Raw genomic sequence first — 14,365 nt, 5'->3', positions numbered from 1 at the left:
GACCTCAAGGTCATGTTGTTCCAAGTCAGGATTGAGGTAGGGTCATCCAGTGTATGGTCCAGGTAAGTTAGGAATCACATGGCCCATTTTGTTTGCATCTGTTTCCAATATTTCTGAGAGCATTAAACTTTTTTTTTTTTTAAATCTCCACAAGGATCTGGATAGAAGATCGACAAACTGTACTCCAGATGTTGAAAATGTACATGAAATGTAAAACTATTTTCCTATTTAAACGCCTTCTGACTATGATAAAATGTGTTTTGCAAGCACAGACTGTACGGGGACCACATACAATGCTGTGGACACATACCAAGGATCACATTTCTTCCTATTTATAACTCATTAGAGAGTCTTAGGCAGGAGTGAGGGAGAACACTGAAATAGAAAAAACTTTAGATAGACTTTCAGAATCCTTTCACTCTAATTTTTATGGGATTAGTTTATCTTCATCAATTGCATTCAGCATCAGGCCCCTCAGTGTATTGCTGTGTTCACGAGTTCCTAAAGATGCTAAGTTGTGTGAAGGGAGACTGAGGGCTCCTTTCTTAATCTCTTACAGAAAACATTCTGGAAGTGAAAAGGCCTGAGGCTGTGGATAGGCCAGAAATTTGGCACAGCACTTTAGTATTGGCAATAGACTATCCATCCGCTCCAGTGACTACCTGCATCCTCCAGCAGCAGACTTAGCTCTGTCTGGGATATAATATTTTAAACACAAACAGTGGCTTACAGATCTCCTAACAGACAAAAAGTACCCATACTTCATTGATTACTTACTAAACTCCAGTTTTGTTCTGAGATTATCATTTAGTCCAGCTTCATTAAATTACTTTTGTGTCATGGACAGTTTATTTCAGGGAGGTAACAGAGAGGAAAAACAGAAGAAAAATGGAAACTACTACTGTTGTACCCGAGAAAAAATTATGAAAGCATGTGGTTCATACACTATATTTTTAAGAGACTGAGATCTGATAGAAATCATAAAGATATAGTTTCCTTTCAGTTTCTCCTGCACCCTCACTTAATACTTTGAATTCTTTGTAGCATATCACCAGTAGCATGCTCCCAATTCTGTCCTTCCTCTTCGACATTCGTAGGTAAGCTTTACATCCTCTGTAACATTTAAAACAGCGCAGTTACATAGAACAGTTGAGGCTCGGCAGACCAAGTGGTTAAGAACGGGGTTCTTTCCTGTTTTACTGACAAAGAAGAGAGAAGCAGTGAAAGAACAGGCTATTTGTTTTCCTCAAGATGAGGAGGACTGGGCACTTAGAGCTTCCTCACGCTGTCTCTGGGAGTATTGAGCTGTCTACAGACAGGTCCCCTGTGAATTTGGAATGCTGTCTGTGAACAGAAATTGGACACACCACCCCTGAACACATCAGTCTCAGGACCTTCACACGCAGAGGCCACAGAAGAGAAAAGCTCTTTGAATATTAAATAAGAACCTGCTGTATATGTTCTTTCATTGATCAGCTAAGCAATCTGATATTGCCCCTCCACCCTTTCATTCAGACTCATTCGAGGGGATTTCAGAGAAGATTATAGTGTACTGTAGTACTGTTTAACCATCTCACTCTCAGGGAGAAGTGGATTTAAACCCCAGAGGAGGGTGATGTGAGTAGGACTATACATTTGCGAAGGATAAGGACTAGCTATTATTACAAATGGAAGGCTGCTATTCATCTCTCAGTATTTCACACTGCAGACAGGTGTAGCGAGTTCTGCTACAATGTTATGACGATGAGTCAAACCCTAAATGAAGGGAGTACTGTCTGGTGTAAAATATACATCATTTTCTATTACTTCAGTCTTAAGCTTCACTTCTCCTGAGCAAAATCATGGGCTGTGTGATCTAAGAAAATTATAATTCAGTAAGGGTTTAGTGCAAACTGTTTCCACTTAATCTCTACTAGTTGCCCAAAAGGGCAAAAGATTTTTCATGGCTAGCCAAGCTCCTTGAAATGTTCCTTAAAGTGTTTGTGTCATATTCTACTTTTTTTTTGTGACACCAGTGTAAATCTGGAACAACTGCATTGAATCAGTGGAGTTACTTCAGATACTCATCATTGTTAACGGTATTTTGAAGGAGTTTTTCATCTAGAGCGCTCAAGCAGAATGACAGTAAATCATAGTCATTCAGCAGTAATCTGCTGCAGCATTCTAACGTGTATCGCTCAGTGCAGGCAACATCGTCTTATCAACACGGAGGTAGAATTCAATTGACGTAGATAAATGTCACATTTATTTGCAAGAGTGCAGTCACTGTAAAAGATGAGGGTAGTTGAAAGGCTTCATTGTCTCATCCTGGAGTTATCCCAACAATTTTAGTATGAAAAGGGGGTTTAATTAAGACCACCCATCCTTCCAGGAATCACCTTCCCTACCTCTTATGGACACATGAGTCAGCATCTTGTAGTGTGCTCTGATGTTTTATTCTTTGCACTCTGTGTGTGTAGAGTAAATTAAGTCCCATAGTATCATGTTTTGCTACTTTTGTATAAATAAATCTGAGCTGTGGATAGAATTAGGCCTCCGAAATCATGTTAAACTCTTTTACCTATGCTTATAAAACACTTGCAATTACACATTAATTCAATTTTTGTCTTTCAAAAGAGATATATCATTTTCACTGAAAATCCTTATTTCAGGGTGTCATCACCCTGGCCTAGTGGTAAGAACTGTCACATTAATGGAAGGTTGTGTAAATGTTTCTGATAAATATTTATCAACTCTGCTCTGGGTAACTTTGGAGATTAGAGGCTCACAGACAAGAAATTGAAAGATAATACAAAGGTGAAGAATGATATAATGAAGAAGAATAATGTAAAGGTGATAGGAGATGAAGATCTAGCCATATATGAAGAAAGTAAGTGATGCACACTATTTTATTATTAGGGAAAGACAAATCATTTGACCATTTTACAAGTTCGGATGGTTGGGTCTAGAAGTGAGAGAACTGGGAGTGGATGATAGCCCTCTTAACTCAGGTATCAGGAGCAGGGAGACAAAAAGATAGTTCAGGCTCACAGACAAATGTTAGTAATAGTGTTAATGCACATAGCACATCCAATGCCCTTAACGGCACAATATATAAATTTAAATTTTAGGTTCTCTTTCTGGTTTTTACCATTTTCTTTTTGTTCAGTAAACAGTTTTAGCTGACACATATCTTGGGGATTATTGCACTTCTTGAGTGCCTGAAGATGCCTTTACAACGTATGAGGTACTATTATTCACTGGATATGCTCTGCCTGGGTTGTTTAATTAGCATGATGCAGCAGATTTGGTTCAAATAAGATATAGGAATTTATTTCTTTTTTCCTGCAGATACTGACTGGAGAATTTTTTTCCTTGTTCATTGTTTCTTGTTAACTCAGAGGGTTGGTGGTTTGATACATAACTGGTTTGTAACTTTTACAGTCACATTTTCTTTGCAGAAAAACTGCTTATTTTTTACAGTACTGTTCTAATTTATCAGTTCTATTTTGCATAGGCATAAGTGATTACAGAGAGATGCAAGGCAGAGAAGAAATCCAGCTCTTCATATTAATACAAAATTGATAGGACGAGAGGAAATGGCCTCAAGTTGCACCAAGGGAGGTTTTGATTGGACATTAGGAAAAATTTCTTTACTGAAAGAGTGGTCAAGCCTTGGACCAGGCTGCCCAGGGAAGTGGTTGAGTCACCATCCCTGGAGGTATTTAAAAGACGTGTAGATGAGGTGCTTAGGGACATGGTGTAGTGGGTATGGTGGTGTTGGGTTGATGGTTGGACTCGATGATCTTAGAGGTCTTTTCCAACCTTAATGATTCTATGATTCTATAATAATAATAATTTATTTTTATATATCTGTTCCTTGGTGGTTGATTCTTTGTTTCTACTTTCTTCGCACTATATGCATCTTCACAGTTGATGAAGCCACTAAGAGCTCCCTAACTGGGAGGACAGTCTTCAAGCTGCTCTAGATACACAGGCTGTTTCTTTTTATGCAATGTTTGAAAAGAATGGAAATTAAACACCGAGTTGGATTACAGTTCTGATATCTGAATGAGAAAGGATCATAGTTGCAGGCGCAGAAATCTGTAAATTATGTGCCTTTTGATATGATCAGCTCATAAGTAAGGACAGTCAGACACTGGTAATAGCATAACACAGAATGCAGCACATGCTGTCACAGACGACCCACTATCAGCCATCTGTTTTCTGCTGATGTGCTTCATTCCTCTCAAAGATATGGGACAGGCTTTTTGGAAAAGAGTTGCAACTGGAAAATGACTGTGATATTTTCAAATAGATTTATGAAAATTAGACATTTAGAAGCAATAGCAGTCATTTAAGAATGAAGCATTCCTATACCAAGCCTCAGATAAATGCTAACATATTTTACTATTAAAGCCTTGGTTTTCTTTTACAAAGAATTTTAAGTTCAGGTTGCTGTTCATCAGGATTTCTTCCTGTCAAAGATAAAAATAGGGTAGTATTTGCCTAGAACAAGGTAATGAAAAGTTAAGATACTTGTACAGATACATTAGGACAGCACCATACCATTTCTCAGATGCACAGGGGCAGAGAAGCTCCACACCAGATCAGATATGACTTTAAACTTGAAATTGTTCAGCCTGCAGGCCCATTAGATCATTACTCATTGTCAAAACTGTCATCTCACATCTCCTTTCCATGTGTCTGTAGTGACTACAGGTCTGTAATGACCGAGTTCTGATCAGGATCAGAAAGAGGGGGTGTTCCCAGCACCTCTGTCAGGAGAGGCTGCAGAGGTTTTTCCTGGGCACCAGGATATTGGGTTCAACCCTATCGAGGTGGGTGAACTACCAGGTCCTTTTAAGGTGAAGGTGGTGGTGGAATTTTCAGGGCAAGCATGGGATCACGTGATAAAGAGATGGTTTCCAAGGCTCCCTAAGGAGGTAGAGCAGGCTTCCTAAGGGTAATGGCTAGGCAGGCAGAGGAGAAGGAGGGAGAATGACAGATTTTCTGAGTTCCTGTTGTTTCAGGATAGGTGAGAACCAAGATCTACATTAGGGAAAGTCTACCTGGAATAACACAAACTACTCATTATTTTCTCTGGCTGTACTGCAAGCTACTGCTGTGTATCAGCTCAAGCCTGAACACAGAAGAAAACTGAAATAGTTACCAGTGTGGAAAATGTTTATCATTAGCTGCCAAAAATGACTCCTGACGAGCTAAGCTGATTTCTGACTTCCCAAGTTAAGGGACACAGTCACTCAAATTCTGCAGCTGCTTTGTAATACCGCTGACAAACTTAGTAAGCTGTCCAGTTACATCAGGTCTGAGGATGCTTTGAGTCATCTAAAAAGGAGCCTAAGTCTATCTGTAGAAGTAGCCTATGATATTTTATATCAAGTGAAAATCTAGCAAAGAGCCTGAATTCCTTTTTTATTTTCATGCAGATGTTGCTTTTCCTCATAAATGGGAAAACTTACATTTTTCATAAAGTCTGTGACAGCTTTGCTTTTCCAGTATGGCTGGTGCTTTGACATCTGCCATCAGCTAGCCACTTTGGAACTGATAACAAATCCATTTTGAGAAAGGTTTCCGTAAACAGTAAAGGCCTTATATACAACAACAGTAAGCGTTAGTTTCGTTTAAAGTAAACAAAATAAAATGTACTATAGTAGTTCATAAAGTCTGGAAAAGCCTAGAAAGGAACAAAGGTAAGGACACAAAAGAGAGGAAGCAAATATGCCATGACACAGAGAAAAAAGAACAGAGCGTAATCCCAGCTAGAAGATAGTTTCCAAAATAACTGCTAGACCTTTATCTAGAACTAAAACCAATAGCACTACTAGCAGTGTGCTGAAACCAGGTTGTGAGTGGAATAAAAACCATGGTGTGATGTATTGCCGAGAAGAATAAAGTTTTAGGTATCCAGAAAAACAAAGGTTCAAATGCTAGCCACTTGAGCAGTAACTCAGCCACCAGTAACTTTTTTTTTTTTGCGCCATCCTTACACACGTATAAACAGAAAGCTTAATATGTATATTTCTGTGTTTCTGGAGCCTTAATTCTCTAAACATTTGCAAATATTGTCAGGAATAAATTCCAGGGAGACAGATTTCTTTATACAGAAGGATGTACAGAAGACTCATCTGTGTTCTTTTAATGCACCTTCTGTGCTTTTGTGTTGCTTGCTGATCACTGTTTTAAACACGTCTGAAAAATACAGTAAGTTTGTTTGTTGTTGGAAATTTTCATCTAGAGGATCTCTGTGTATTTGCCTCAAACTACTGTTACAATTGGCTGCTTTTGCTAGTCATTCCTGAACTGGTGTGTCTCTTTGCTCTCCCTTAATTGTCTGCAAACCTTCTCTGCTTCATATGTGCTTTTTTTGGCTTAGCATACTCACATCCCAATCTTATCTCATTTGTTTTCATTTTCATAGTTCATCTACTTACTATTACTGTGTGAAGAGCTATTTTATGAGGAAGCCTGGAAGGCTTTACCAACCTAAAACTTGCCAAGGGAAGGTGTAGGTGTCTGGTGCTATGCATGCGCTTTCACATCTAGCTTCTAGTTCAAACACTTACATTGAGGGAAAATTACAGTTCTGTCTTTTCGGCTTTCTTCCAACACTTCTAGGAAAACTATATAGTTAAAAAGTAGTGTGGGAACAGAAATTGTTCAGTTCAATCCACTTCTCTGAAAGCTCCAAGTTTTCTAGCACAGTATAGTGACCTACCTTTTTCTGTATAAGTATAATGTCAGGAAAAAATAACCTTCTTTCCCTCTTAAAAACAACCTATAATAATTTTTTTTTTCTGGCCTGTTTTATTTTTCTTAATTAGCAGCTGATGAAATCACCATGTGGTTCTATAATTATTTATCACCTAAGGGAGATCCCACTTCATTCAATGAAGGTATTTTAAGGAATATCTGACCTTCTTGTATTTTCAGGTATGACTTTTTTTTTTTTTTAGATTGTTCCTGATTCTCTTCTGTGCAGTATTATGTGGCACATGATAATGCAGCAAATAGGAAGGAGGCCACTGGGCAAGAGGAAGCCCTTTGACTTAGCAAGTGGAAAGAAATCTTCCTCTCCACAGCTAATACACTGTTTTCATGTTGGTCAAACAGACAGAAGGAGGAAGAAAGGAATAAAACTGTTTGTTTGCTGGTTATTTCTAATTATTGATTCCACATCATTCTATTAGAAATTTTCTGCTGTTTGCACACATTTTCCTTCTGATGCTTGAGTGTATTTTCTTCAGCATATTGCCTTTTTCTAAAATTCATCTGATACATGTGTTGCATCACTTTGGCTTATATCAAAACCAAGGATCTTTGTGCTGTTCCGTTATTTACAACTAATTAACATCTCTTTATTTGATGCTGCCACACTAGCGCTAGGCACATCGGGCCTTGACAGGAACAAAAGGTGGGATACAAGATTTAACCTCAACTACAGATTTTTCCTCAAAAAACTTCCATGACTTACTGAAAAATCTTTGCTCTAATCCTAAGTGCTTTAAATTTTTTTTAAAAGGAAAATATACTGTGCTACATTCACAGGCTGGGAAAACTTACAGGAAGAAAAGGATCTTATGAATAAATAAGATTTTCCTTAAGAATAACTGAAGATGTAAAAAGTAATCAATTAAGATGTACCTGGAAACGTGACTGTACTCTTTCTATTGCTATAGCATCTCTACTTGTCATGAAGACCTTTAGTATTATATCCCCATATAAGTCCCTAGAAAGAAACATTCTTCGTCATGCTGAGCTTTCATGCTAAAATGACCTTAACAGATGAGGGGAGGGAAGAAGCGGAATGATCAGTGTGATACAACTGGCACAAACTGTTAATCCTTCTTTCTGTTTCAAGCAAAAGCTACCATTCTAACTTGCAATTTATTGTATAAATAAATATTGCCTATATTTCCTTTTTGAAAGCTGTGAAAGCACTTGACCCTGTCTATTGTTATTTGGGCAAGGAAGCACAGAAGAACTAGAAAGAAAAAGGAATCTGTTAAATAGTTTTCTAATATAGAAAGTGCTGGCTAATCCTTACAAGAACCAGCAAGGAAGCTAAGTATTATTCTTAACTCCAACCTGAAGGCGAGGCAGAGGTTACCAAACTTACATACAGATAGATAGTAGGGACCAGGGCAGGTGTTTGTGAGATGTGTTTATCAAGCATTCAGTGAGGACCCAACAAATATTTTTTATTCCTATGCCTGCACTCTATCTCATTATGGGTGGTAGATAAAGCATATCTTGCCATTAGTTCTGTTCATTTATCAGTCTCTGAAAACAGTTTTCTACTGCATTTATTTTCAGGATTTGCTTAATCCACCTCTGATACAAATTTACAGAAATAAGCCCATTTTTTTCTTATACTGGTTCAACAATTAGAAAGCCTCTAAAAACTAACACAGTTTCAAATTTAGTATCCAACTTTCATGCACTGCTTGTTAATGAACTGTGATCAACTCCTTTTGTATCAGGCACAGAGAGCAGATAGCAGAAATTGCAAGTCATGCCAGCATGTTCCTTGAATTGTTCTCTGAGGAAAAGGAAGAAGAGTAGAGGTGCTGTTGGTTTAATTGTGGTTCTCTCCAGTGTTAAACCTTGCAATTTTTTTTTTAGGTCAAATAATTGGCTTGGCAGGAAGTACTGAAAGAAACAGGATAAAATCCTGTTCTGTTGAAATACAGCCTATATAGAAAAATTGTCAGGTGAATTAGTATGTATTTTAGATGCTTGAAAGGGTTAAAAGTTAGTGTCAAAGAAGAAACATATCTTAATGATGCTATGATTCTATTGAGGCCCTTAGGGACATGGTGTAGTGGGCATGGTGTGTTGGGTTGACGGTTGGACTCGATGATCTTAGAGGTCTTTTCCAACCTTAATGATTTTATGATTCTATATTCAGAAGAAGAAATAATAGCTCTAGTAGAGAATATGCAAAATTAAAAACAAAACTAAATACTCTCTGAGCTGCAAGGAAACCCAAGTTCTGGAAAGATTTAGACCAGAAACTACAGTTAGCATAATGAGCATATGTTGTGTTATGGTGCTTTTAAAAAATCATGGGGTTTGAGGGGCATATTGAGTAGAAAAATTTCCTAGTGAGAATGAGTCACTCCACATTTGTTCCTGAAATAACTACATTAAGAATAGGATGCTTTCTTCTAGTTTTCTTTACACCTGAAAGCTGTCGGTGAATTGGAGGGCAAACTGGAACCCTAACCGGTCTAACAAAGTCAACTTTTCCTGCCTTAAGGTTAACATACTTAATAAAAAGTCAGTTAATGGCTATAGCTTACATTTGACTACTAAACTTTCACTCCATGTCAAAAATTTTTTGTTTTACTTTTTATTACTGAACATCCTTTCCATTGGCAGAGCCCATCAATATAATAGAACGATTTTCCTTGATTTTGGGGTGTAGTCAGCTTGAGCTCTCCGAATTCACCACTCAGTGCTTGCAGCAGCACCAGTGGCACAAAAGATCATTTCCTGATTTATAATTCACTAAGCAATACAGAACTCAGCTGCAGTCTCTGTGTATTTATTTGGGGCAAATATCAGAGAACCAAGTGGCTGCTTTGCTACAAGACATGCCTAAAAGTTTTAGATCTAACAGTTCCGGTTACACTACGAAATAGTCCCAACTTTAACTAACTAACTAACTAACCCAAAGCCCTCCCTAAGTATACAAAATACACTTAGTAAATTAGACTATAAATGTAAAGTATCACAGCTGATAGGATTTCCTTTCATAGAACTATTTCGTCAGTTTAGAGAATGTATCTATGGCTTAATATAGTTCTTTATTTCATATGTGGTCTAAAACAATAAATTTTGAGTGGGCCAGAGATAACAAACATTTAAAGAATCATCTGAAGGCAAGAGAAGCAAAGAATTATAACTGACCCCTAGTCTAAGAGAGTCACAGTTGAAAGAGGACTGAAAATCCAGATAGCAACATGTTGTCATTAGCATTTCCTCTGGGAACAATATTTTGTGTACTTTTATTAATAGCACTTTCTGCCACAAATCATCTCACTAGTTTTGTGGTGGTGCTAATCAGCATAACTGGAGATATCAGATTTTGGTGCTTAGTAATTTCTGTTGTAGTGGATAAGTTTTCACCACTCATATTTAGTGGTGCTCCACCGTATGCCTTTGGAATCCTTGTGCCTTTTTTACAGACTGAAAGCATGAGATCTATTTTCACATGTCTTCATGTTATTTGGAGATTCCTAAATGAATGCAACTGTTTAGAAAATCCTCCATACGGAGCTTCATCTCTAAACCTCATCTCCAGATGGAAGACATCAGACTGCAGGGATCATGTTCTTAATATACAAGAGCTTAAAATATTCAAAACATTTTAAAAATCTAAATTTTTAATGCTTAAAATACCAATCATTTTCCAGCAATCCAAGCTGCTTTCTGGAATCCAATGCCAAGCTCAGTACATTTTCTTTGACAATGAACATAAAAGACCTACAGTGCTGAAAGCAACAGAACGACAGAGATCTAAAATGTTGCTTAATTAGTGTTTGGGAGGCTTAGGGCTATTTTGTATCTGTTAAATTTAACGTTTCAACAAGAAAAAAGGGCATACATACTTGGTGTTACTAGTGTTCTGGCCAGTAACTGACTAGTAGCAAATAACAACCCTGAAATTCTCAAAAATGCTTTAGCGCACGCCCTTCCCTTTGGTGGCATCATTTCCCATTCAAGAATATTCTTGATGGCTGTACTCGGGGGGGGGGGGTATAGGAGATGACCTTTGACAACTGCAGCAGCTTCTTTCTGTGGGACAACATTCATTCTGTCCACAAGGTTTCCTATTGTTGAGCTCTTGATATGCTTTCAGCTCTATTTATGAAGGGTTACACCAAGAAGGGAACTACTAGGTGGTTTATGACAAGATTGCTGCTGCAAATTTGATACCTGCTGTGATTTGTGTCACCCATTTGAGCCCCAGCAATAAAGCTGCACTTTTTATCAAGAATATTTGTGAATATATAACTGGTCTGAAGACATATGGCCAATAAATAATTCAAAGTTATCTATCTTCCCTGCAGTTTTCTTATACACCTACCACCTTTTAATGTTTAGTTCACCTGGAAACAATATTCTTTATGGCACTTCTAGTATAAAAATGTTTACTGACTGGCAGTAGACTATTGATTTCCAGTATGATACCTTGAAAATAAACTGTTTCCTACCCCATCTCCATCTGCTTTGGTCTCCCATCTGCTATCAGCCCAGAGAAGCCTTGTTTTGCGTTTTGAGTCCCTAAAAATGTCCATTTTCAATTATTGATTCCAATATCATAACAATGTGATTGAATTCATTATTCCTTTTTCTCTCCCTCTTCCCCATCGCTTTGTTTTCTTTTCAGCTCTATATCCATTTACAGTCCTAAGGAGAATCCTAATGCGTTTGATGCTGCTGCTTTCTTTCAGTCAGTGGGAAATTTCCTGGGGATCTTTGCTGGATCATTTGCCATGGGATCCTCTTATGCTGTTGTCACAGCTTTAATATCCTTTTTGGTTTGTTTTCAGGGAGAAAAATCTATATATGTTGGAAAAAAAGTCTGGTATCTGAGACTGACTTTAGTTTGAGCCCGAACCTTTTCACTGTTGATTCAAGAATTTGCAAACAAACAGTCAAATCATAAATTGACAGAAAATTTCACTTGTCAGAATCCACAAAGAACTTAATATGCAAATTTCTTTTTAACATTTGGCAAGAGTCTGGCCTTTATTTTACTATTTGTAAATAACTACATTTTTAGGAAAGGGTTTTGAGGTATTTTGAGGTTAAAACATGAATTTATGAACTACAGCAACTTATTTATGAACTACAGACTAGCAGTAATTATACAAAAATACAAGAGGCAAATACTAGACTACAAATCAAGTCAGTCACTTTACCTAAACTAGAAGTAAAAGATATATCTGTGGCCTGTGTTTTTTCTTGTGTTTTACAGTTCTTCATGTAAACTACTATCGTAGAAAGAGCAGCGATTTTCATCTTTCTTGCATTGATGCAAATGTAAACAAATGCTGGTTTGTTTACGAAACTGGACAAAATTACTTTCTTTTCCCTTTTTCTGGGAAAAGAATATATAATGCAACCAATTAGGCATTAGTTCAAAAACCACAAAAGTACTTGAAATAGCCAACTTGTAGAATTCACCTGTTCAAAACCTGTGCTGGGTTTTCCTCTTTGTTTGAGATAATTTAGAAGCTGTGCAGTTTTTCCTGAATTCAACTTGTATAGATGAGTATGGTGGGGGAGCTTGCCTTCTTTCATCCTTTATCAGGTTGGGGGCAATTTTAGCTTACAAAACAGTCGTTTTTTTATTTTTCCTTAGTAATCTTTTAGCACTTGACAAAATTTACAAAGCTGTGTGAGTTCCCTATGTTGGAGACAGGTCTGTTTTTTCTCCTATCCTGGAGTGCCTTCTTATCAGCAGAAGCCGCTGGTCTTACAGGTAAGTGTTGCATTATTGAATGAAAGCAGTTTTATAATATGCCTCTTGTGTGGGAAAATGGCATGTTTATTTTGGGCATGGCATCATATAGAAAGCTTTTAAAAGCCAGTTGCTATGTTGGAGATGCTTTCATCTTCAAGAATATATCTGTGGAGACATTGAATAGTTCTTCCAGACAAAGACTTATTAGATCAGGCTAAAGTCCTCAGTCTTTCTTCCCTACCTTCCTTACATTGTCCCATCCCTATTAGTACCACTATTAATCCCACTATTTTCTGCCCAGCTATAGGACCAAAGATGACAGTAAGTGTGAGGAAGCAAATATACAGTGCTATGTGACTGTCAGAGACTGTGTGCTCCTCTGCATGCACTGCATGTCCTGGTCCCTCCTCCTTTTTCCCAACTATCAGTGACTAAACAGAGGACAGGGACATCCTCAGCATTGCCAGTGGGTTGCAGCCACCTCTGGATTTAAAAAAAAAATAATTCATCTTGTTCAGCGCACCTCCGTAAACACCTTTTGCAACAGGAGAGGTACAGTCATGTCCCAGTGACAGGTACAAAGACATGTAATCTGACTGTTTTTTCCTTAACACTGGAAAGAAATTGTGCAATCACAGTCAAGTACATACTCAGGGACTGCTTTTTACAATGTAAAGAGTCCACAGAAGTTTAGGCAAAAACTGTAAATGGATATACCATTTTATTTCCTAGACAGCAACCTATTGTATATTGTGATTTGAAAACAAAGTTTGTAAGAGCCCGATCGTTTTAATGTTCTTGATGCTGTCACCTCTGAAATCTAGTGCTCTAATTAACATCAGGGAAAGAAAACTGCTTAATGCAGTGTTAATGCAGCCCACTGTTTTGTTTGCAAAATTGTTCAAAGCCTTTTGAAGTCAACAGTTATATTTCTACTGACTTTATGGAGCCAGCATGTTACTTTTTCAATATTAGCCACACAATCAAACTATTTCAGAATATTATTAACACCTGCATCTTCTCACATCTTTGCCTTATTAAATATACAATTTTGCATCCTCCATACTGCCAAAATCTTCAGGCCAATTAATAAAAAAAGGGGCACATGAACTGAACAAAAGAATGGTATTCCATTACATGGAGAAAATTGGATACCAGCTGGAATAAAAGTCCATTTTGTGTCTTTATGTTTAACAGCTCTTAAAAATGTGACATGATGACTACATACAAATGTAGGAGCAAAGAAGGATGATTGTTAATCACTTGCCTCCTACTGGAGGTAATGATTTCCTAATGCAATGAATTCCAAGGAAAGACTGTTTTAAAATACATTCCTAGCTGAGAACAAGGATGCAAATGCACAACTGATAAGTTATACATTATACCTAAAAAGTGGATTTGTAAGGAAAACACTAATATCTTTCAAAGCCTCAGGTGCTGCACCAAAGGTAATTTCCATTTCTTGGGCATAGGAAGAGACTGTATGTCCAGACAAAAAAAAAATTGGCATGTCTTTTTTGCATACTGCAAATGTGATGACAGACAGCACAGTCTCTCCTGGTAGTCACTCTGACGAGTGTTTCATTTCTCTTTTCTTTTACAATATATAAAATATCTGAAATAAGAGACTTAATTATTGAACACCACAGATGGTTTTTACGGTAGCCATAGTAAGGAATTTTAAATGAAGAGGGAGACCCAGAGAAAAAAAGTGGAATCAAAGTAAAGTTCCAATTTAGGGGAAAAAATAGAAAATTGTTGGGCAATTTAGCTATTTCTTATCAATAAAGGAATTGATATAGGCATATAAAAGAGAATTGCTCTGCCAACACACAAATTCCAAGGAAAACGTACCAAGCCCTTTTAGGTCTGTCACTAGCCTTTTTT

The 14,365-nt window shown here is 37.4% G+C and overlaps 1 protein-coding gene across 1 annotated transcript in view; it reads left to right on the top strand.

The window, feature by feature from the left end:
* SLC9A9 (solute carrier family 9 member A9) overlaps positions 1–14,365 on the top strand; it is a 208,275-nt gene that overhangs the window by 69,064 nt on the left and 124,846 nt on the right. Inside the window, exons 7-8 of the mRNA XM_075158327.1 lie at positions 11,399–11,537; positions 12,391–12,496. Coding sequence (XP_075014428.1) covers positions 11,399–11,537; positions 12,391–12,496 — 245 coding nt within the window. The remainder of the gene's footprint in view (positions 1–11,398; positions 11,538–12,390; positions 12,497–14,365) is intronic.

Source organism: Calonectris borealis, chromosome 9 (assembly GCF_964195595.1).
Source record: "Calonectris borealis chromosome 9, bCalBor7.hap1.2, whole genome shotgun sequence".
In the NCBI taxonomy this organism is placed as follows: Eukaryota; Metazoa; Chordata; class Aves; order Procellariiformes; family Procellariidae; genus Calonectris; species Calonectris borealis.
This window is presented reverse-complemented; position numbering and strand designations above follow the sequence as displayed.